General features: G+C 39.3%; 1 protein-coding gene across 2 annotated transcripts; it reads right to left on the bottom strand.

Annotated features, from left to right (window-relative positions):
* Positions 1 to 1,403: 1,403 nt before the first annotated feature.
* LOC148039854 (uncharacterized) lies at positions 1,404 to 22,591 on the bottom strand. Of its 2 annotated transcripts, none has more exons than XM_087694638.1 (3): positions 22,424 to 22,591; positions 22,212 to 22,261; positions 1,404 to 2,348 (listed from the first exon to the last, which is right to left on the bottom strand). In XM_087694638.1, exon 3 carries the CDS (start codon positions 2,239 to 2,241, stop codon positions 1,510 to 1,512), a length of 732 nt encoding a protein of 243 aa, XP_087550764.1. In that variant the 5' UTR covers positions 2,242 to 2,348; positions 22,212 to 22,261; positions 22,424 to 22,591; the 3' UTR covers positions 1,404 to 1,509. The 2 variants fall into 2 exon arrangements, with proteins under 2 accessions (XP_087550764.1, XP_087550756.1); XM_087694630.1 differs by having other exon boundaries at positions 22,212 to 22,317; positions 22,424 to 22,590.
* Positions 22,592 to 23,577: the final 986 nt, after the last annotated feature.

Genomic DNA, 23,577 nt, shown 5'->3' with positions numbered 1-23,577 from the left:
TACCCCCTCAATTGGCTAGTCATCTCATCTTGTAAGTCTTAGCACACTTCAAAATACAAGGTTTCTTCTCTATCTTCCGATGCTGCCTTCCATTCTTTAGCCTAATTTGATACCCTCACAGGTGCATTGGGCTACATGTATGGACCAATTAGTTCTCATTGTATTCATCTTTCTTTCAAATCCTAGTGCAAATTTTCTTCTTCCATTTTCTCTTCTTTCATTGCAATCTTTCTCTTCCCTTCTCTCTATATGTTCATGTTTCCTATTTCATCACATAAGCCCATATGGTATCATCACCAAAGTGAGGACTCAAAGGTTCTACAAAGAAAAGACCACACTCAACTTTCTGTTTGGAGCAAATATGTTGCAAAGAACACAAATTTTCTCCATTGTTCAGATCTTTCTAGCTATGAGCCTCAATAGGAATCAAATAGGGATTTTAGGAGCTCTAATATTCAATATGTCATGTTTTGATGAAAAAGAAAGCTCTATTTAGAGCATGCATTTATTTTTCAATCACTTTTAGGTGTGTTCACATTGGCTAAGGTTTCTTTCCAGCCCTACATGTTTTTTGTGGCTATCAACTCATACTATAGGCAATTGCATTTTCTTCATCATTTTATGCTGACACCCAAATATTTGGCACTCTTACATAGCAATTGGCTAGTTTTTGGGTTATTTGGCTATATATAACATGTCCCCTCAATTGGATGGTCATTTCATCTTTGCAAGTCTCATCGCACTCCAACCTACAAGGTCTCTTCTCTATCTTTTGGTGCTACCTTCTATCATCAACCTAATCCAATGCCCTCATTGAAACCTTGGGCTGCGTGCAGGGACTGATCAATCCTCATTGTATTCAACTTTCTATCAAAGTTCACTGCAAATTTTCTGCTTTTATTTTTTTCTCACATTGCAATCTTTCTCTTCCCTTCTCAATCCGTGTTCATGTATCCTCTTCCATTGTGCACATCATATGCATGCAATTTGCATGTGCTCATTGAACCTGAGAAAGCAAGTTCAGATGGCTTCATGTTCCATTGGATGGTTAAAATCACTTTAAAATTCCACTTTGGATAATCATACTGCATAGAGAAGTTCAAATTGCTTAACCTTAAAGTGATAGAAAATACACATACATGAATGGCAAAGTCATGCACCAATAATGATTTGTGGAAAAGATATTCTGCCATAGGGTACATCTGTCAAGATGCAAAAATTGAATCACGAAGACCTTATTCAGAAACCATGGGTGAATACTCTCTCCAATGAATGCCTCAAGGTGTGTGCTCATATAATGCTAGATTATTAATACACAACTTGCACCTAAGGATCAGCACAAGGCTTCTTAAGGGATCTTGAGTTTCACACACACACACACACACACGTGTGTTATATAGGTATATTACACATATATTGTATACATACCAGCTGATATTCCAAAGTTCATGGCTCCAAGCACTTTCACACAGTTTGTTCAAATGTGGGGATGAGGATGGACAAAAACGATTACTCCAGAGTCATATACAAGTCTTCAATTACCACAGGTTCCCCTTTATCGATTCCTGTAGGAACAAAAGTTACCAGAATATCTGGCTGGTCTACCAAACCCAGGTCTCTGATAACATCAGTAATACCAATGCGATAACTGATCCCTTGAAATTCAAGGCTTCGATTTTTGACCCTTCTGGGTTCATGATAAAATACACCAGCAAATTCTGAGCAAGTAAGTGGTGTTTCTTCATTGGCAGTGGGTAGATTAACAAAGACATGGAAGGCAGATGCCTTCTGCCGACGTACTCTCAGCTTAGCTGTTAATACCTCTTCCGGTTCATCATCACTCTGTATAGAATTCCTTGGCCTTAACACTCTTGCAGTAAAAGGTGATCCTTGCATAACTATTTCAATTGGAACTCTTCCAAGAGCATATACAGGGAAACGGTTTCCATCATCAGCTCTTGCACAATCTAAGAGAACTGGATCAAACAATACAGCCCTCAAGATTGAGAGCAAAATACGTCTAGTTAGCACTTCTTCATGTCGATATTGACACTTTGTTTCATGATGTAAGTAGCTCCCCCTCTTGCATCGGTTGTCATTCTTTCCTTTCAGTGATATATTTCGGAACGGTAATATGAATCCCATTTTAGAATTAGGCCAAGATCTTTCAGGCATCTTCAAATTACGACCATAACAATGAAGGACCATGCTTGCTTGGACATGTACACCCTCAAGAGCCATCGTTTTACTTGATTCTCAATTGTAACTCCAAATCTGGGAGTTTTTTGGCCTTTATGTGAAGTGTAATCAATCATAACCTGTTCTGCTTAATGCCCCACTTATTCCACCTGAATTAGATTGACCAATTGCCAAAATTTAAAAAAAGCCAAAGATGGATAATACTCCCTAAAGCAACAATTCAATCTCAGTTTACAGAAATTTGCTAGATTCCTAAATAAGATCATGAAATCGAGGAGCAATCAACTGCTTAAAAGATTTCAGTAGACATCTGCAATGTAACGTCAAGGAAAAAGAGTACCAAGTTCCAACTGATAAAAAATATTTATAGTAGCTTAAGTTTTCAGATCCTAATCTGGATAAGCTTTCTTCTTGTCTGTGAGGTCAACTTGTCTCTGTAATGCAATCAAAAGTTTCAAGATGTCTGTTAACATAACATGTGCGCTCTGTCTAGCATCTGATCTAAATCAAGATAAGGTTTCGCACTGATCTTTAAGGCTTCCTTGACTTCTTGGCTCCAGAAACGAGGTATGTGGAAATCTGCAGGTCCAGATCAAGAAGCAAAATCCTATTTTGAGCAAAATGCTAGTCCAACAAACCTTTAGCCCATACCCACAATGTTAGTCCAACAAACCTTTAGCCCATACCCACAATGTTAGTCCAACAAACCTTTAGCCCAGTTAGGACCTGTAAATACCTGCAATGTTGGTCCTGAAGTGAAATAGAAAACCCAACATGTAAGTATCAGAAAAGAAACCCGCACACCAGATGTTTCATATTGAGATGCACATCGTACTATGCTAAAGAGAAAAATAAAAGTGTGAGCATAGATGCAGCGGAAGTAAATGAAAAAGTAACTAAGGGTGCAATGGAAGACTTGAAAAAATGTGAAAGGACAAGCCTATGGTAGCCAAACGAAATGTAGCTAGCCTAAAGTTCCTAAGGAGCACCTAGGACTCCTAAGAAACTAGCCTAATGGGAAGAAGTGACCAAACTAGTCAGATATGCCCTAAGGCACTAAATGAGAAGGAGATCCAGAATCCATTGGCCAACCACTAATGAACGCAGATACTAGGGGTGGAGAAACTGCACTCACTCCCTAAGGAAGACCCTTTCTCAACCATGTTGGAGTGGAAATTGCCACTGCAAAAAGGGGCTGAGGTTGGTGGTGGGATTGGGATTGGATTCAGCTTTGGTATGGGCAGAATACCCATAGCTGTGCAAGGCTTAATTTTAGGTATGGGACTAATACCCTTCGCCTTTGAGCATAAATGTTTTCTACATGGCCAGGTTTCTGGCAAAATGTCCAAAACATTCTTTTTGGGCAATTAATGCCAGAAGGGTCTTTTTGATGTTTTCACTTTACCACTCCCTTTTTCCTTCAATGAAGAAGACAGATCTCTGGGATCACAACGTGGTCCGTGTTTAGGATTAATTGGGGAGCGTGGAACTATGTTTCAATGTGTAGGTAGTCCATTTCTGCTCCCTATGTCCTTCAATGAAGAAGAGGACTCATCAACACAAGAGGGGGGTTTGTTCTTTTGAGCAACCAGGGAGGGCGGTATAGTATGTTGGAGGGAAATTCCGCATACAATTGGATCAAAGAACAGAGTGACACACTTGTAGATATAGGGGAGGTGGTTAGTGCAAGGGTGGCATTCCCAACAACAAAGCACTGGGGTGTAAAGTGGCACACCTTTGAGTGTCTAATGATGGCCTAAAGCCTAAACATGCATCAAAGACAAGGTGTGCTAAGACTAGATAACATATGGTAGATCTAATGTGTGGTTCTACATTAAATGTGAAGGGGTCTAAATGTGCATTGAAAGTGGCAGGGAAAGGCAGGAAATGTGAAGGACCAAGGTGAATGTGGAGAACCAAACTCATACTCCACAAAAGATAAAGTATTCCCTTGTGAAACATCTCTCTCTGATCATAGAGTGTTCTTCTAATCCATACTAGTACCGATCTGGGTCTCCATGGTGAGTCTGTGTAATGGAACGTGAATTTATACTTTAGCATAATTACGTTGTGCACGTGTGAGTTGCACATGTGAAGTGCAAGTTAAATTAGGTACGGTGACAATCCAATACCTAAGATGGAAAGTGGGAAACATTGGTAAAAGTTTTCATAAGTTATGTTGAGCAAGTACTTGTGGGCATCTGGTAATAGTCTTGGTCTAAGATATTACAAGTGCCTTGAAAAATGACTTGTGGTGTTGTTCGGGCTAGAGAGAGAGAAAAATTAATCTCTAGACTAAGGCTAATGAAAGTAAGAACTCCAGCCATAAATTAATTGCTGAAAATTAAGTCTAGAGGTTGATTCTTGTGTTAGAAGTTGTGCCACTTGCTAGATGGAGAGGGAAACTGCCATGCAAGCTGGTTTGGGGCAGTTTTGGGTTGACTAAGGTTTCATCCAGCCACGGCGACTACTGCTGTGCGCATTCTGTGGGCTACCAGATCAACTTGGAACAAGCAACAATAGATTATGCGTGCACAACAAGATAGTGGCAGCAAGTTCCTTCTTCACCTCAATGAGAAGCGATGACAGAAGAGGAGTGTTATGTCCTTGGACATCCGGATGGACACTAGTAGCATTGGTCACAATGGTCATGAAGTGACTTAGTGGAAATGCACTAAGGACACTTCGGGGTCAGGGCAGTTGAGTCCTATTTATAGGACTCAAGGCCCTATTATGCACATTCATTGTGGGATCACCACTTTTGGATTCTTGGCTCGTTGGCCAACGCATCTATACATTGGGATGGTGGTATGGGACACCAACCCTTGGGATGTGGTTGTGACTTAGAGTGTTACTAGCTCCTAGGCCCGGGGGTGAGCCTGTTCGGCTCTATGGTTGGGAGGTGAGTTTGATGTCCAATCCCTTTCGTGACGAGTTTGGCTTACATCGGTTCTCGTGTGCACGTTGGACCTTAGGGGGGACATTTCATTAGTATTAGAGCATCAACCTCCGATTGGGTGCGAGATTAGATGACGTGCACAAAACCACAATAGCTCATGGAACCGTGATGGTTCATGCCTAACAAGTACACCTTTATCTCGTTAAGGGTGGTATGGGACACTGCTAGCAAGAGGGGTGTGCACAAAGGGCATGGATTGCAGGTGGTGGATACAAAAGAAAGGTGTGCTTCTTGCTTTGTACTTGTGCTTGGGTTTTATGTTGGGGCGATCCTTGTGCACAAGGATTTTCAATGGTTTTGAATATTGGTGTCTAAGGAGCTGTCACTCCAAGGCTATGGTAGACCATCATTGGAAGCCGAAATCTTGTAGCCCAAATAAGCATCACTATTCGGATTTATAATAAATTTTAATGTTAATGCGACATTAAATGTTAACATGTAATATTTACGTTAGTGTTATTCTTAGTTTTAATGCTAACCTTACAATTATTGTTACAATAAATTTTTATTGTTGCTATTTGGAGAAATTGTGGAGAGAGAAAGAGATAGACTGTCTGTCGTGGAGAGAGAAGTATTAGACTTGTTCATGTTGAGAAAAAATTAGAGAGAGAGAGAGAGAGAGAGAGAGAGAGAGAGAGAGAGAGAGAGAGATTTTATTGGTTGGATAGGGAGCTGTTGGTTGTGTGCTAGTGTACAAGATATAGGAACAATTGTCCCCTTGGAACGATAGGCAAAGGCAGAGAGAGAAAAATAGACCGACAAGGGATCTAACGAGAGTCATGACTTCTCCCCCCAAGTCAGGAGTTTGTTTTTGGGTTTTTGGAAAGAAAGGGGGGAGGGGATGACTTTCTAATTGGCACATCATCAAGGGATTGATTCCCTTCTAGGATAGTGGACATAGAGGACAGGTCACCGTTTGATGAGCATGGATAAACTATTCCTTAGCCACATTTAAAATTTCTTTTTTGGAGAGGAAAGAAGAATCAATTATGGATCGTGATATTTCTTCTCTTTTTATAAAAAGACGTCTTGGTAACAGACCTCTTTCACTAAAACTACCCCCCTGCTTGCCATTATTTGAATTATATTTATCTAAATTTTATTTTTAAAAACCGATCCAATTCTACATTAAATGCAAAATGCAAACTATTTCTGCTGCTTCTACTCTCCTCTCTCACGTTCCTTTATCTCCAAACTACCATATATATCTCTCTCTCCGAAATTTCATTTCTTCTCTCTACGTCTTTCTCTTATCAATATCATGGTTTCTCATGAGCTATCTCCTTTTAATGCACCCGTTTCCATTGAACCTCGACACATGGAGGCAGCCCATCGGTCATTCTCCAGCCCAAACACACACGGGCACCATCCCGAAGCCTCTTTTTCTTTCAAATCCAATAGAAATTTAGTCCCTCGTGGTGATTCTCCAAGCTCAAGTTAAAGAAATGCAGTAGCAATTGACTGAGCTGCGCACTCTCCATTTTCCATTTGTGCCCATAGCCATGAGGATATTGCCTCTTCAATTCCAACTAGATCCCTTCAAAGGGGAAAAGGAGTGGAATGAGATGAACCTCGATTTATAGTTGGCCAAATGGATAGCATATTTTGATTTGTATCAATTAGGTGATGTCCAATATATCAAGCAGATACAAATCACATGCTATATGGGAAGGTGCATGCTTGGTGGGCAGGCCTACGCCCCAAGTCGTTGACGTGGGTTGATTTTCAATCCATTTTTTAGAAACATTTCATGACCGATGATTGGATTGAAAATTTTCAAAAATTATTTGAGCTTTATAAAGGGAAAAAGAGCTTGAATGCATATTCACAGGAGTTTAAACATTTTTTGAATAAAACGAAGGCCTTGGCCGATCCTCAAGTGTTGCTATACATGAGATACCTTTTTGGATTGCTGCTAGACTACTAGAATGAGATTCTCTGCAATCCACTTCATTTGCTCAAGGACATCTACAAGTATGCAAAAAAATTTGATATACTTTGGCTGCAAGTAGGGGCAACCAATCGATGAGGGGAGCCCATCAAGTTGCCTCAACCTTTAAGTCAAAGAAGTAAGCTACCCTAGCAGTAACTCATCAACCGTCTTCGGAGTTTCTCGATAATCATGAGTGTCCCTAGAACAAAAAAGCGAAGTCTATCTCTTTAAGACTTCAATAAATATGCTTGAAGCTCTAAGTATATTGTCACATGGACGTAAAATTATGAGATGCTTTAATCTTACCGATAATATTTGATTAAGTTATTAATCAAATGTGCAAGGTTGTTTAGCACATGGCAATTATTTGATATTAACACACTAAGGAGCCCAAGGATACAGAGGGTATCAAAGGAGAAAGTTGTGATAAGTTATGCCAAATGGGTTTTTATGGTTAGTTGGTGTTAATTTTCGGACAATTGTTTAGCCAATAAGTGTCAGTGGTGACATAGGGACTATCATTAATTAATTAATTAATCCCAATCTAAGGGTCAACAAGGATTGGGGACCACTCCAGGTTACAAATAGCCTAGCCAATTAAATTATGGATAGGCACATTTAATTTTTAGGATTAATTAATTTTGAAAATTAATTAAATATTTGGATAATGCTGAAAAATGGGTTTAGAACATTACCACTTGGCAAAAATACCCATACAAACTACGAAAATGCTTTTGGTGGCTGGGTCTTAGCCATTTAGTCAATTTACAGTCTGTGGGGAGAGAGAGAGAGAGAGAGAGAGCTGTTGGTCCATTTTCTGATCTGAGAACAACAATTTGCTGTAGAGGACAGCCATTTGGGGGTCTCAATACACAGGTGACAGCAAGGAGACACCTTCCAAGGGATGGCAAAGCATTGCTGATCAGGTAACAACATTTTGGAGGCGTCTGGCAATAGGTGATTGCATTAAATGCAGGCTGGAGCAGGCAAAAGGCATATTTTAGGGTTTTCTCACCAAGAAAATCAGATTTCTCTTTCATCTTGGCTTTCTCTTACCTTCTCCAACCCTTCTTAGGAGATCTCAATATTTCTCGACCATTTTGAGCAAATCTCAGCAAAATTTGGTGGACTGCAGAGGGATCTCTATTGTAAACCCTAAATTTTTGCAGAAATTAGGGTTTAGCAGCTACCTTCGGACCCGTGCTAACAAGGGAAGGCATCATACACTGAAATCAACACCTAAAATTCGTGGAATTGACAAGGATTTCAAATGCCAGGCCATCCATTGTGAATTGGAGCAACATTTGACCAATTGGCGGTCCCATTTGTGCAAGTCTTAGGTGAAAATCAAGGGGCAATGAGCCTAAATTGCTTATTGATTGTTTGTATAGCAAGAGGCTTTTGGATCAGCAAAGGAGACTGTGGAATCTCAACTTATACTCAATCCATTAGCAATTAAAGTTACAAAAATACCGAAAGAGGCACCAATTTTGGGGTCAACCGGGTATCTATTGTCCAAGATTGATATGGTAATGTATGCATTTTAGTTTATGTTTATTTATTAATTACTATAATTAAGTACTTGATCAAGTTTTACTACCCTCTTCAAGAAGAAAGGTTTGTTTCATATATCTTCCGAGATTTTATTCAAAGATGGTTTTGTTAATACTAGTAATAGCAATAGTAGTTCCACTAATAAAATTGTTATTGACCTACATGATCTTCTCAAGGTCACTATATATGCAAATGGCTAAGAGGTTAAAATTTTATTTGGTAACGGTTCTACTCATAATTTTATTTCTTCTCACTTTGTACAGAGATTGCGGCTCCACACGATATCTATTGATGGAATTTATCATGTTTGATACATGGACAACCCTACAGTGTGTTACTAATATTTATTTTGTTGAAAAAGATCAATCGTTTGATTCTCAATGTAATTCAATTTCTTTTTAGTCATAATCTTAATTTGAATTCAAATATTAGTGTGTATTTGCATCCAATATTACATGGGTATGTTGACGTCTTTTTGTCCAAGCTACTTAATGAACTTTCGCCGTCTTGCAAAATCTTAGATCATAGGATTGATACGTTGCCTAGTAGCCATCCCATCTCACAACAACCTTATCGGTTTAGCACGAAAGAGGAGGATGAGATAGCTAGGCAACTCCAAGACTATTTAGCTAAGGGTTTTATTGAGCCGAGTAAATCCCCATGGGTTGCACACATCCTTCTCGCTAAAAAAAAAAATAGCACGATGCATTTTTGTATTGATTACAAAGGTCTTGATAAGGTGACTATCAAGAATAAATATCTATTGCCTAGGATGAATGACCATATAGATCGGCTTTGTGGTACACGATATTACACCAAAATCGATCTTAGGTCCAATTATCATCAGATACGGATAGCTTCGAATGATGTTGCAAAAATTGCATTTCCAACACGGTATAAACATTATCAATTTTTTGTCCTATCTTTTGGATTGACAAATGCTTCGGCAACTTTCCAATAGATAATGACTTATTTATTTCCTTCGTATCTTAGAAAATGAATGGTTGTTTTCCTTTACGACATTCTTATTTATAGTAAGTCGTTGGAGGAACATGTAAAATATTTGTACACTGTTTTACTTACCAACGCCCAAACACGTTATACCACCTAAGAGAAGGAATTATTGGTGGTCATTCATGCGCTTAAAGTATCGCATAATTATTTGTATAGCGTCCGGTTAATTATTTGTCTTCACTATGGTAAGGTTTGGCGACTAGTTCAAGAGAGATCCAGTAGCCCAAGAAGCTTTGGCATAGCGGATACCTAAAGTGTATGCACTCGATAATTAGAATATCCGCAAAAAAAAATTGTGCGAGTATCACGATATGCTGTGAGCGTTGAACATCCTAGCATACATGCCTTGGTTACTCTCTACTTTTATTAGTCGCATATTAAGACTATGGTGAAGTCTTATATGCGTTAGTGTCCACAATGTTAGCTTAATGAAGCTCAATGGCATAGACAAGCGAGGATGTTGCATCCCTTACAAATTCCCGATAGAAAATGGAGTAGCATTTCTATGGATTTTGTAGTAGGATTACCCTATACAAAATCGAGGTTATGACACAATCTAGATTGTGGTTGATCAATTGACATAAATGGCTCGATTCATTCCCACAAAGATGACCGTGAAAAGTGATGACCGTGAAAAGCGACAAGTTGGCTCGTTTCCTTGTCAAATACCTCTATAGACTTTATGGTTTGCTCGACGAAATAGTCAAAGATTGGGATCCTAAGTTCACTGGCTATTTTTGGCAAACCGTTTTTCAAACACTGGAAACTTAATTATCCATGCCATCCTCTGAACATCTTAAAACCAATGGATAGACCGAACGGACGAATCAAATGATAGAGAATATTCTTCGTGTATATGTCTCTTGTAGACAATCTAATTGGGAGTGTTTTCTTTCTCAGATTGAGTTTGCTTATAATAATGCTAAGCATTTAGCTATTGGTTATGGCCCGTTTATGCTTACGTACGGTTATGAGCCGAAACCACCGATTGCCACAAAGGCTGGAGGGGATAAAGATGCAGTCTATAGTTAACTTTCTACACAATTTGCAAGAAATGTTTGCAATTGCTCGAAAAAACACTAAAACGGCCCAAGATCGTACCACATTTTATGCTGACTAGCATAATATTCAAGAGAGCTCCAAGAGGACATGTGGATTTACCTTGAAGTACCAAAGGACTCCAATTCAATGACTACCAACAACTGCTATAAATTATCTTCAAGGTGTCACCGCTTGAAAGAGTCCCTCTTCACTGATTTTTCCCTCTCCTCTATTAAATTTTTAGCGTACTAACATATTGGAGGTGAACAACGTGTATTTGCTATCAAAACCCTAGTTGTTTGCAAAATTTTAGGTTTCACCACCACCTTGGGAAGCATGCCCATTAATTGAAAGCCCAGTGATCAGAGCAACTACTGCAATTACAAAATTTGTAATAGATCTAAAGGTGATTGCACATCCACATTCAAGCCACATGCAAGTGTTCTCGATCCAAATTAGGCTCAATTTGTATCAGAATCAAGGGGCGAATTGGATCATGATGCTGCTGGTCAGTTGTGACAGCCTGGAGCATAGGAATCGTAAAGAAATCAGACTATATCTCAGTGTACTACAAATTCAAGGCAATACAAGTTAAAGAAATACCATGAGGGATACTAGTTCTGGGTCAATTAGGTATCAACGACCCAAGATTAATGTGGTGACATTTGTTTCAAATGCTTGATTTACTTACTTGCTGTGATTAGTGTTAAATCAGGTCATCTACCACCATATCAGAGGAGGGCTGGTTTCATGGTTCCATTGCTAGGATACATCAGCTACTTGGAGTAGATAGGTACGAGACACCAAATTGCAAGGCAATGCCTATCACACCCATCATTGGAAAGCTTTGGTCACAAATTTCAGAGTTACATGGACAGCAAAGGCTTTTTCATAGCATCTCTGGAGGGTTGTGGTGTATTGACAAATAAATACTCTTTAATAGAAGGGCAAAGCACATATTTTCAATGTAAAGCTGAAAGGGGAATCTCTTCCTATTTTATTTGCTTTTGTTATTTTCAAAGTAATGAAACATCACCTTTCAGCTTACTTAGTGTTTGCAAAAGATAAAGGCAATAATGAAACTGTGGCAAACCTGTCTAAGTTAGACAAAGATCATATCGCATTTTTGAGAGAGTATATCGATTGCTTCTTATAGTCATTACCAAGGCAGCTACCACCTGAAAGTGCAACTAGCCTTCCCTCTCGGATAGGGTGGTAATTCCCTAATCAAGCACTTAACTACAGCAATTAGTAAATAAACATAAACTGAAATGCACACTTTACCTTCAAAATCTTGGACAGTGGACACCCTATTGGCCCCAAAACTAGCACCCCTTTCAATATGTCTTTATCTTCAATTGCTAATGGATTGATTACAAGCCAAGATTCCACTATCCCCTCGACTAATCCAAAACCCTTCTGCTGTTCCAATAATCAACATACAAATTGGGCAAATTGCCCCCTAAATTTCTCCTAGGACTTGCTCTAATTGGACCCCAAATGGCTAAATGCTGCTCCAAATTCACAATGTATGGATTGGCATCTAAAATCCCTAACAATACCACTAATTGCAGGTACTGATTTCGGTGTACAATGCCTTCTACTAGTGGCATGGGCTGAGATAAGCTGAGATCTTTTGAGAATGGGCTGGAGAAAGTGAGAGAATGCCACAAAGCGAAAATCCAAAGATTCTTCACAAAAAGGCTACTGCCTATCAAATTTGCCCTAGGAACTATCACACATTGCCAAGGAAGCCAAAAAGTACTATTCCTGGCTTGCTAATGCAATCGCCAATCCCAGATAATGATTCTCCTGTTGTCACCTGCCTTTTGAGGCATCCAAAAGGTTGTCACCTGCAATATTCTGTTGTTTTCTGAATAGAAAATGGACCGACAGCTCCTTCTCTCTCCCCCAAGTTGTAAACTAGCTGAAAGACTGAGACTAGATCTAAAAAACGTTCTCTCAATTTGCATGGATAATTATAGCAAGTGACAACCTTCTAAACCCAATTTTCAACATTATCCAACCATTAAATTAATTTTCAAAATTAAATAATTGTAAAAATTAATTTCAGCCCTTTTAACCTTGCCTAAAATTAAATGTGCCCATCCATAATCAAATTAACTAGGCCATTTGCAACCTGGAGTAGTCCCCAACCTCGAGTCCCTAGTATCACCACTGACACTTATTGGCCAAACAATTGTTCTAGGGTCAAAACTCACACCAACTGACCACCAAAGCCTAGTTGGCATAGATTATCGCAACTTTTACCTTTGACATCCATTGCATCCTCGAGGTCCTTGACCTATTACCATGGAATAACTACCAACGTGCATCACATGTGCTACACAACCTTGCACATTTGATTAGTAGCAGTCCCTTGCAACATGACCCTCTTGTTCACAAACAAAGCATTTATTTGCAGCCATTAATTCCCTATGTTGTGCCAATGTTTTCGAGCCCTTTCTTTGCTGTTTTGGCCTCTTTTTAGGCCGATTTTCAGATTTGCCCCTTTTCTTGGCCTTAAACAACTTTTTATTCAACTTCTCCCCACTCTCTAGGAAGCTCGAATCCTTCCCACACAACAAAGCATCAACTGTAGTGACAGTTTCTATGAGCTGAGACATGCTAGATACAACAGATTTTATGCAAAAATCCCTAATTCCTTTAGGCAACCCACAAACATATTTTTCCACTTGCTCATGAAGGGATACGAGGCAATAAGAAGTGATGGGCAGCAACGCATCGTAAAACTTCTTATTATATTGCTCCAAATTTATGCATTCCTTAGCATCAAGCTTGTTCCAAGCTATTTGTCCACCTCAAGGTACTTGTCAACCAATCTAATGCAAACATTTGTTTGAATTGTACCCATGTTGATGGTGCTCTACCTTTCATCAAAAGTGTAAACCACCACTCCAATGCATTCCCCTTCAAAAAAGTGGTTGCCTTTCGAATCTTTGAGGATTCGGTGAAGTTTCCCCTTGAATAGGCTGCATAAAACTGTTGAATGAAAGTCAAAGCTTTCAGCCTATCCTATACACCATTGAAGAACTCAAACTTCATTGCTTTTCCACCCTCATCACAATCTTTTGTTGCCCCTTTGGGTGTCAAGTTGTCATACACTAATTGCTGCGTTTGCTGAATTTACATCAAGACCAACACCAAATATATAATCAACACTCATTCCTTGAGCCCCATAAACATTTGGGGGTATAGATGCATTACCAAACATGCTACTTTGTGCCCCAAGCATCAAGCCAATGCTACCATATATAGGGTTTCGCATATTTTTTTTTCTAGCCATACCCGCATACATTGGGCCTTGCACACCATACATTGGCTGCTACATACCACAGGGATTTGTGCCATACATTCCCATATGTGATTCCTATCCAACCACAACATGAAAATTTGTACTACCACCAAAGTATCATCCCTGCGCCATCATAGCATGCATGCTTGATTATCCAAAATCCATTGGATTGCAACTTCCATGATGGCCTTGGATTTGCATTACTTGCCCCACAGGTACCGACTATTTTGCTTCATTGGCCTCCTTTAGAGCTTCATGTGAAAGCTTTGACATTATCTTCGGTGCACTTTGCTAACCCAAAGGTGTAGAAAATGACTTCTTCTTTTTTCCCTTGTCGTTCTTTGGAGCATTTAGAAATGAAGTGAACTGAGAATCCCTTGCCAATTCAATAAAGAGATTTGCTGCTATCCTCATCTGATTCTTGAACTAGTCATCAAATTCCTCTTCACTTTGCTGGTCATCAGCCTTATTATGCCTTGAAGGCCCTACATCTTGCCCAACAGCAACATTTTCAGCTTGTGGTCGGTCCATGGTCTGAGCCTTGCCCAAGATTAGGCATTGCATTTTCTTCTTCCCCATGTGAATGTCCATACTGAGAGGCATCATCACTACTTGATTCCATCTCACTGTATGAAGACATCTTGGTGAATTACTCAGCTGACCACAAAAATCAACACTAATACAGAGCTTTGGCTTGCAATCAGGTACCTCACCAAATCAAGGGATTGAGTGGTATCCTGGCAATGGAACCATGAAACCGTCCTTCCTTCTCCGATGGGGTGGTAACTTCCGGATCAAGCACTTAATTACAACAATTAGAAAATAAATATAAACTGAAATGCACACTTTATCAAGGGATTGAGTGGTATCCCGGCAATGGAACCATGAAACCAACCTTCCTTCTTGGATAGGGTAGTAATTCCCAAATCAAGCACTTAATTACAACAATTAGTAAATAAACATAAACTCAAATGCACACTTTACCTTCAAAATCTTGGACAATGGATATCCTGTTGGCCCTAAAACTAGTACCCCTTTTAGTATTTCTTTATCTTCAATTGCTAATGGATTGATTACAGGCCAAGATTCCACTATCTCCTCAAATGATCCAAAGGCCCTCTACTATTGCAATAATCAGTATACAAATTCGGAAAATTGCAAATTAAATTTCACCTAAGACTTGCTCTAATTGAACCCCAAATGGCCAAATGTTACCCCAAATTCACAATGGTTGGTATCTGAAATCGTTGACAATACCACAAATTGCATGTGTTGATTCCAATGTACAATGCCTTCTACTGGTGGCACGCATCTCAAGGTATCTGCTAAACCCTAATTAGGGTTTACAGCAAAAATCCTCATATTGTCCACCAAACCTGGTTGACATCTGCTCCAAATGGCTGAGATAAGCTGAGACCTTCTAAGAATGGGCTAGAGGAAGTGAGAGAATCCTAGAGAGAAAGAAAAGTTAGAGATTCTTCGCGGAGAACCCTCCAAAATGGCTGTTGCCTATCAAATCTGCCTCAGGAGCTGTCACACATTGCCAAAGAAGCCAAAAACTGCTGTCACCAGCTGGCTGATGCAATCGCCAGCCCCACATATTGATTCTCTTGCTGTCACGTGTCTCTTGAGGCCTCCAAATGGCTATCACCTGTAGTATTCTGCTGTTTTCTAATCAAAAAATGGACCGGCAGCTCCTTTCCTCTCTCTTCCAGGCTGTAAACTGACTAAATGGCTGAGACCACGTCCAAAAAACGTTTTCTCAGTTTGCATGGGTAATAGTGTTAAGTAGCGCCTTTTAAACTAGATTATGAACCCAAGTTAATGAGCTATTGGAAAAGGGGCTGATTCAGTGCAGCTCATCTCCCTACTACTCCCCAGTGTTGATTAAAAAAAATGATGGTCCATGGAATATATGCAGTGACTACACAGCCTTGAATAAGATCACGATCAAGAATCACTTTCCGATTCCTAGGATTGATGATGTTACGGATAGATTGCAAGGGTCTACCATTTTCAATCATATAGTCTTGAAAAGTGGCTATCATTAGATTCACATTAGGCTTGACAATGTGCCTAAGATAACTTTTCACATTACATGAGATTCACTTTTTGGGACACATTGTATCAGCTGATTGTGTACATATGGACCCTACTAAGATTGAAGCTATACGTTCATGGCCACAATTGGAGAATGTACATGGGGCATAGTTGATAACAAATGGCAGTTATATGTCACAAAGTAGTTGACACATAACATGGGACTCTACTTTGTGACACATAATTGCTTTGTGCCACATAACTTCAATTACATTAACTACTTTGTGACCTTTAGATTGACATGCAATTGCTTTGTGACACATAACTGCAAGAAAAAACTTCCTAGGCAAAAAGTGGTAGTTTTGACCAGTCAAAAGCCATTTTTAAAAAACCCAAAAAATGGCCAAGTATGAAATGGCTTTTCATACATCTCCATACAACATCTAGTATGCTAAATCATACACGGTTGAATCCAACTATGACATGGGGTCCATCTTTCTTGCAACTTTGTTCACACTACACATAGTAAATTCATCATTTTATTGAAATCGCTTCTCCATTACATGCTTTGGAAAATAAAGGTGTACCCAGCATTTGATATGCTAAAGGAAAAGATGGCTTCAAATCCATTGATTGTGTTGCTAGATCTTAACAAGTCATTTGTGGTGCAATGTGATGTGTGTGATAACAGCATAGGGGCTATTTTAATACAGGATGGATGTATGCTTGCCTATGAGAGTCGTGTTTTCCATCGTGAGAATTTATAGGTTTATGAGAAAGAATTGCTTCTTGTACTTCGTGTACTATCTACATGGAAACACTATCTTCTTGGTATAGATTTCACGGTACAGTTTGATCATCAAATTCTATGCTATTTTCTTACACTGACTAAGTTATTTGAGAAGCATATGAGATGGGCAAATTTCCTCTCTATATGCCACTTTCAAATTGTGCATATGGATGGTAAGAAAAACATGGTGGCTGATGCATTATCTAGAAAGCCTCAAATTTTGGCAATTACTATGGTATATGACACTAAGTTGGATGCCATGAAAGAGCAATATGCTACTGATTCAAACTTTGGAAATGTTTATGATCAGCTTTGTAATGGCCAAAGGCATGAGCAATATGTGCTTCTAGATGGCTTTCTCATGATGTATGGCTGTTATGTGTCAGAAAGTAATAGAGGCCTAAAGTTATGATTAAAAGCCATGCTCCTCTGTATGCAAGACACAGAGGCATTGATGCCACGGTCAACGCAATGGAGCTTTTTTTTATTGGCAAGATTTGAGACATGATACAAAGCAATTTGTATGCACATGCACTGTGTGTCAAAAAGTCAAGCATGATAGGCAAAAGATTCCAAGGTTGTTGCACCCTTTGCCTAATCCTCATCGGCCTTGGCAAAGCATTGCTATGGATTGGATTTATCTTTGATCTTCCAAGTTTCAAGGGCACCTACTACGAACGATAGGATACAGAGTATCATATGCAAGTTCGGCAAGCAGGCTCATTTTATACATGTTGGCAAGAAGATCAAGGTTGATCATATGGAAAAGATTTTATGCAATGTATATTTCAATATTTTCGCATGCAATAGTCAATTGTTTGCTATCAACACCCAGAGATAACTAGTTTGTTTTGGAAGGGACTGTTTGAGAATATGGATAATATACTTAAATTTTCATCATCCTTCCATCTGCAAACCGATGGGCAGTTGAAGAAAGCAAACTCCACAATGTTGGATCTCTTGAGGTGCTATGTTTCAAAGCATAAGCCACAACGAGAATAATTCTTGCCATTGGTCAAGTCTGCCTACAATAACATGCTGCCTAGTTCCGCTCGAAAGGCTCCCTTTGAGATTGTGGCAAGTGAACAGAAAGTCCCATCAATTTTGCACACCTTTAGAATAAGATCTTTCAGGCTGATAAGTATGTTGAGAGTATGAATCTGGCTTATCAAATGGTCAAGCAAATGCTTCAAAGGTCTCAAGAGAAGCAAAAGAGAGTAGCTAATCACCAAGGACATGCATTAGAGTTTGAAAAGGGCTATTGGATATTGTTGTGTTTTGAAAAGGCAAGGCTGAAAAATATAAAAGGCAAAGAGCATTTGTATCCTAAGCTGAATACGCATTCCTTCCAAGTGTTGGAAAAGTAAGTGATGTGATGTATAGGCTGAAGATTGCCTCCACAGCTGAAGATACACAGTGCTTTTCATGTTAGTTTGTTAAAAAATTTCATGTGATTGTGCTAGAGGATGTATCTGCTGAAATTCAACTAGAGGTTAAGGAGTCGAATGAGATTTTGGTACATGATTAGATCTTAGCACATAAGAAGAAAAAGGTTAGAGGTATGTTTCTAGATGCCCCTTGGAGAAGTTTCAAAATTATTCACCAATGGATGTGAAATGGATGGCATAGGGTGGCTTGGCAAACCATCCTGAATTGTTGCACCATTACCTCAATGCATGTCAATTTAACTCAACTTTAAATCGGGCTTCTTCAGGTTCAATAGAGTGAGAGGTCTAGAGGACCATCTGATGCCCAAGGGGGAGATAGTACTTCCACTCCTCTAGTGATGGACATCTCATGTATATAATGGCTCTCAGATGTACTTAGTTTGCATCCAAGGTATTGTTTACTGACAATATGTTTGCCACCAAGTCACTATTAAGTGTACAATTCATTGTAGTTGGTGTGCAAATGGACATAGTTTTTTTTCTGGCTATACATTTGCATTGGTTATCAATGGGCATTGGTTGTCAATGATTTTCAATTAATATATATTGCATCTGAATGTCATGTGATGCCACTCGATATATAAGTACAATTTACGCTTAGTTTGTGTTTGAATATGTTTCCATGGTCTAAACAATCTTCATTTATAGTTTTTGAATGAATCCCATATGGTTCCAACAACAGTTGTGGTTCATTTTTGTGAATTATGTTGGTTGAATATTTCAGCATATCCGTTTGGCATGAGCATGGTGGAGCACCAATCATGCCAATATTATTTGACTATGATGTCTTATGCTTTTCCCATTAAGAACTTTTGCTCTTGTCACATTACAATGAAATCAAGGACGATTACAAAGTTTAAGGGGGAAGTTTGCCACACGGATGTCTATTTTTATTGCTTTTCTTTTACATAATTAAGTTGTACACATGTGAGCTGTACATATGAAGTGCAAGTTAATTTGGGCATGTTGACAATCCAAAACCTAAGATGGGCAAAAGTGAACATTGGTAAAAGTTGTCATAAGTAATGTTGGACTGTAGAATTATTTTTTTGGATACTAGAATAATTCTTAAATTAATTTTTAAATTTAATATTCTCAAAATCAATTTAATAAGTTGAACAATGCTAAAAAATGGAATTAGAAGGCTACCACTTGGCAAAACTTACCCATGCAAGTGGGCAAGACGTTTTTGAGGTTGGGGGGAGAAAGAGAGAGAGAGAGAGAATCATTCCAGCCTTATGCAAGCTGAGAGAGAAAGAGTGAAGGCTGTCGTAACTGCTACAACAATTCGCAAGCCATTTCTTGCCAGCAAGAGACTCTCCAAGAGCTGATGGCATGCTTTGAAGAGACAACAAAAGTAGGTGACAATAATTTAAGGATTGTTTCAGCCCAACAACATCATATTCGGCCAACAGCGATGGAAGTTTGAAATTTCTCTCTTATCATACAACTATTTCTCAACTCCCGTCAACATTTTCCAACAGTTTTGAGTCATCAAAGGTGGAGATATTGGAAAATCTTTGCTGAAACCCCTAATTTTTGGCAAAATTTAGGGTTTGACAACCACCTCAGGATGCATGCTCAAAATTAAGGGCCCAGACTTGAATTCCAGCAACTGAAATTAGAATTTCAAAGAGATTCAAGAGGCCAATCCAACCAATGTCAATTTGGGGCCAAATTTGTCTAGCATGGAGCTGGGTAAAGGCCAATTCCCTAAGAAAACCAAGGGACAAATTAGTTTGAAGGCTTGTTGGTCAATTTTGACAGCAAGAGGCACTTGGATTAGCGGAGGGGATCAAAGAATCTCGGTTATACTCCAACCGTTTGCAATAAAAGCTAAATAGATACCGCAAGGGGCACCAATTTTGGGGCCAACAGGCTATCCATTGTCCAAGATTAAAGTGGTAAAGTATGCATTTCAATTTATGTGAATCAATTACTTGCTATAAATAGTGTTAAATCAGATTAGTACCACCCTATCTGAGGAGGAAGGCTGGTTTCAACCGCACAAAACTCAAGAAGTCTCAATAGGACAAAATTCTAGAGGACAGGGCCCCTTTTATCCTCTTCATTGCCACTTTTATCACCAATCTTCATCCCCAACTCTCATCATCCTAATCGCCATCCTTTCAACCTTCATGCCATCCCTGGTCTTGTGACACTCTTCATCATCCTCCACATACCCAAGAGATAGGCGAACTGTACTTTGCTGCCCCATTGATTTCATCTACTGCCAGGGGGATGTCTACAGCCTGTCCATGCTGCTCCCAAGGTGACTTCATCTATTGTTTGCTGCCCAGACAACTTCATCTGCTGCCCAAGGAATGCCTCAAGCCTGTCCATGCTGCTGCCAAGCTGCCAAGCAGGAGTTTGTTGTGCAAGATGGCTCCAAGCAACATTGCACTACATCACAGATGCTCCTATCCAGACCTGCCCAGCCATCAAATGCAGCCTCTTGCTGCGCCAAGACAGCCCAAGACAGCTGCATTTTCCGGTCTCCTGCTGCCATGCCGCTGGTTGCGCAGGTTCTGCTGCCTGCTACATCATCATTCAGCTCCAGATTGCTGCATTTTGTAGTTCTGCAGCTGATTGGGCACTAAACACAGGTTTGAGAGGCAATACAACACTCAAGTGCTGGCTGGCTGTTCATTCTCAGGGATCGGTCTGAGTACAACACACTCATCTTGCTACGTCACAGAGTCATTGACAGTTCCTTCACCCCAAACAGCCTACACCACAAGCAACAAAGGCCTGTCCAGGCTCCTTCCTCATATGCAGTGAGCCTTTGGCTCAATAAGTTAGCTTTGTACCTCCCTTTTCAACTATCCATCCATTTCATTTCATCTAAACACTAACAATATTGCCAGTAATGTTGAAAGTCCATCTTCAATTTATCCATTTGTATCAGCAGTTAAAAGTAAAGGACGCCCACTTCAATTCAAACAGTCCAACCTGAGTGTAGACTTGAGTCTCATTTACATATCATTGTCAAGAGCCTAGCATTATACCTGTTCTACCCTTATTTTATGTCATGATTAATCATCAACTGGACAACATTTATATATCAATATAGCCAAAAATAGAGCCTTCAAACATCATGTTTTACCCCTTACTTCGGATAATGATTATTCATATGAAAGTTATTATTACTCTTTTGCTTCTTCCATGGTAACACAGTGTAGACTATCTGTCAATAGAAAATGAGCTACACCAGATACACAAACTGGTTACATAAAAAGACAACTTGAAGCAAATGCACTGTGAGCTGTGAATAAATCCTAGGGCTCAAATGAATGAAACTGATTCTCTTACTCACAGTAACCATTTACCGATTCATACATGATTGTTAACAGCATTGTAGCATCATACGTTGTTTTCGGCATGTCTGTATCGCCATAGCCATTGTTTTCTCTCTGGTCAGTGTCTCAAACAAAAACATCTACAGACAACTATAACATGCTGCCTCCTTTTCATCCAATTCCTTTTTAACATGCAGACACCCCAAGAATGACAGGGCAGGTACATGCATATAATAAGTATGGACTACCAATATCGAAAAATATTACGTGCTGCCAAATTCGTGATTCCAGACTCCATAGCAAAGGTTTATCACAAATGCATCATTGCATGCTAAAACTCTATGTGCACCAGAGGTTTCCATTTAAAGGATTATCAATGAAAACGACCAGAATACATAACCAAGAGGCTTCCACTTAAGCGATTACCATTTCCAGAGAAATTTAATCATCATCATTATCATCAAGAACCAGGAGTCTGCATATGCATCAGTCATGCTAAAGCTCTATGTGCACCGGAATACATAATCAAGAGGCTTCCATTTAAGCGATTACCAATGAAAACAACCAGAATTTATAATCAAGAAGCTTCCATTTAAGCGACACTGAAACATGTGTTACCTGATGACATCCGATCGTGGCTGCAGTATGAAGTGGAATGCAAGAACTGCCTGAAAACATTCAAACGAGAGAGAAGAAAGAAGTCGAGCTAGTAAACTGTCGGTGTCTGCAAATATAAACTTCTTTAAGCAACTCGCTAATTTAAGATGTGATTAGAAGTGCCAGTAGGGGCATATTAATCAGAGTTCTTTGATAACGCAAAAACAGTTAACCTTTTTGGTGCTTTTTTCCAACTTTCTCTTTCGCTTGGTGCGTTGCTTAGCCAGACTTCACCCAAAACTAGTCAAGCTATCATGGAGCTTTGCAACTTAGCTTTACATGATCGATGATAAATAAGGAAGCAAAGTTCTCATATGGACTACATACCCATTCCTATAATGGTGCTTGGATGGGACGCGTGGTAGAGGTATGGGATGATTGCAAGAGAAAATGGCTTTACCATATTGTGGCTAGCCCAACCACAAAGCATGTAGATGCCTTGAGAAGCGAGATGAAAAAGATAGCAAAGCCTCATATATATTTGAATTGACTTATATGTAAAGCTTTGACTAGTAAGGCAATTCTTTCGCAATGCCTTAGGAAGATTAATGCTCAATTCATTTCAATGCTATTGTATGTATCTAAATTTCATTGTGTGGAAATCTTAGACTAGTAATCAATGCCCAATGAAGATTCATGCTCAATTTATTTCACTGTTATCACCAGGGCTCAAAGTAAGAAAGGAGGAGTTAGGCTCGGGGCCATTGAGAGAGTCTGGTTTTAAAGGCTGAAGTGAAGGGAAAAAAGTAAGGATTTAAGCAAGCAAGCAACTGTACGAAGCTCTCCCATTCTTCCACTCTTTCTCTTAGCTAATGCCTATGGAGGCACCAGAAGTAGGGCCAGGTAAAAATCTCATATTGCTCTGAGATTTGGTGTGCAAGGAGGCACTATATATTCCGCAAATAAGCCATTTTAGGCTTTCTTGCACCTTTTTTGGTCATTTGAGCACATTTTGAGCCCCATTTTAGACTTGTAGGATTGCGGATAGCAGTTTTAGGATATACTACAAGTTTGATTGTGTTGATCAAATGAGGGTACACATGTTATAGATTTTGAATTTGTAAGTTTTGAGGTGTCTATCTTTCTAGAAGGAAATACAAGTTTTATCTACTAACAGGTTGTAGATTACATGTACAGTTGAGCAGTCTAGTGAAAAAGACTTTCTTGTGTATTGTTGTATACTTGTTGTGAACGGTTGCAAAATACTTGCTTATTGTTTTGTATCAATTTTATGATAATGACAGAGAATAGTGGAAACCCCATCATTGAGAAACTAAATAAAAGCAACTATCCATCATGGAAGTTTCGTATAACAAACTTCCTCATT

This window comes from Lygodium microphyllum, chromosome 2 (genome assembly GCF_053477565.2).
Source record: "Lygodium microphyllum isolate KBCC chromosome 2, Lygodium_microphyllum_v1.1.10, whole genome shotgun sequence".
NCBI lineage: Eukaryota > Viridiplantae > Streptophyta > Polypodiopsida > Schizaeales > Lygodiaceae > Lygodium > Lygodium microphyllum.
The sequence above is the reverse complement of the archived record's forward strand: the minus strand, read 5'-3'. Positions and strand labels throughout refer to the sequence as shown.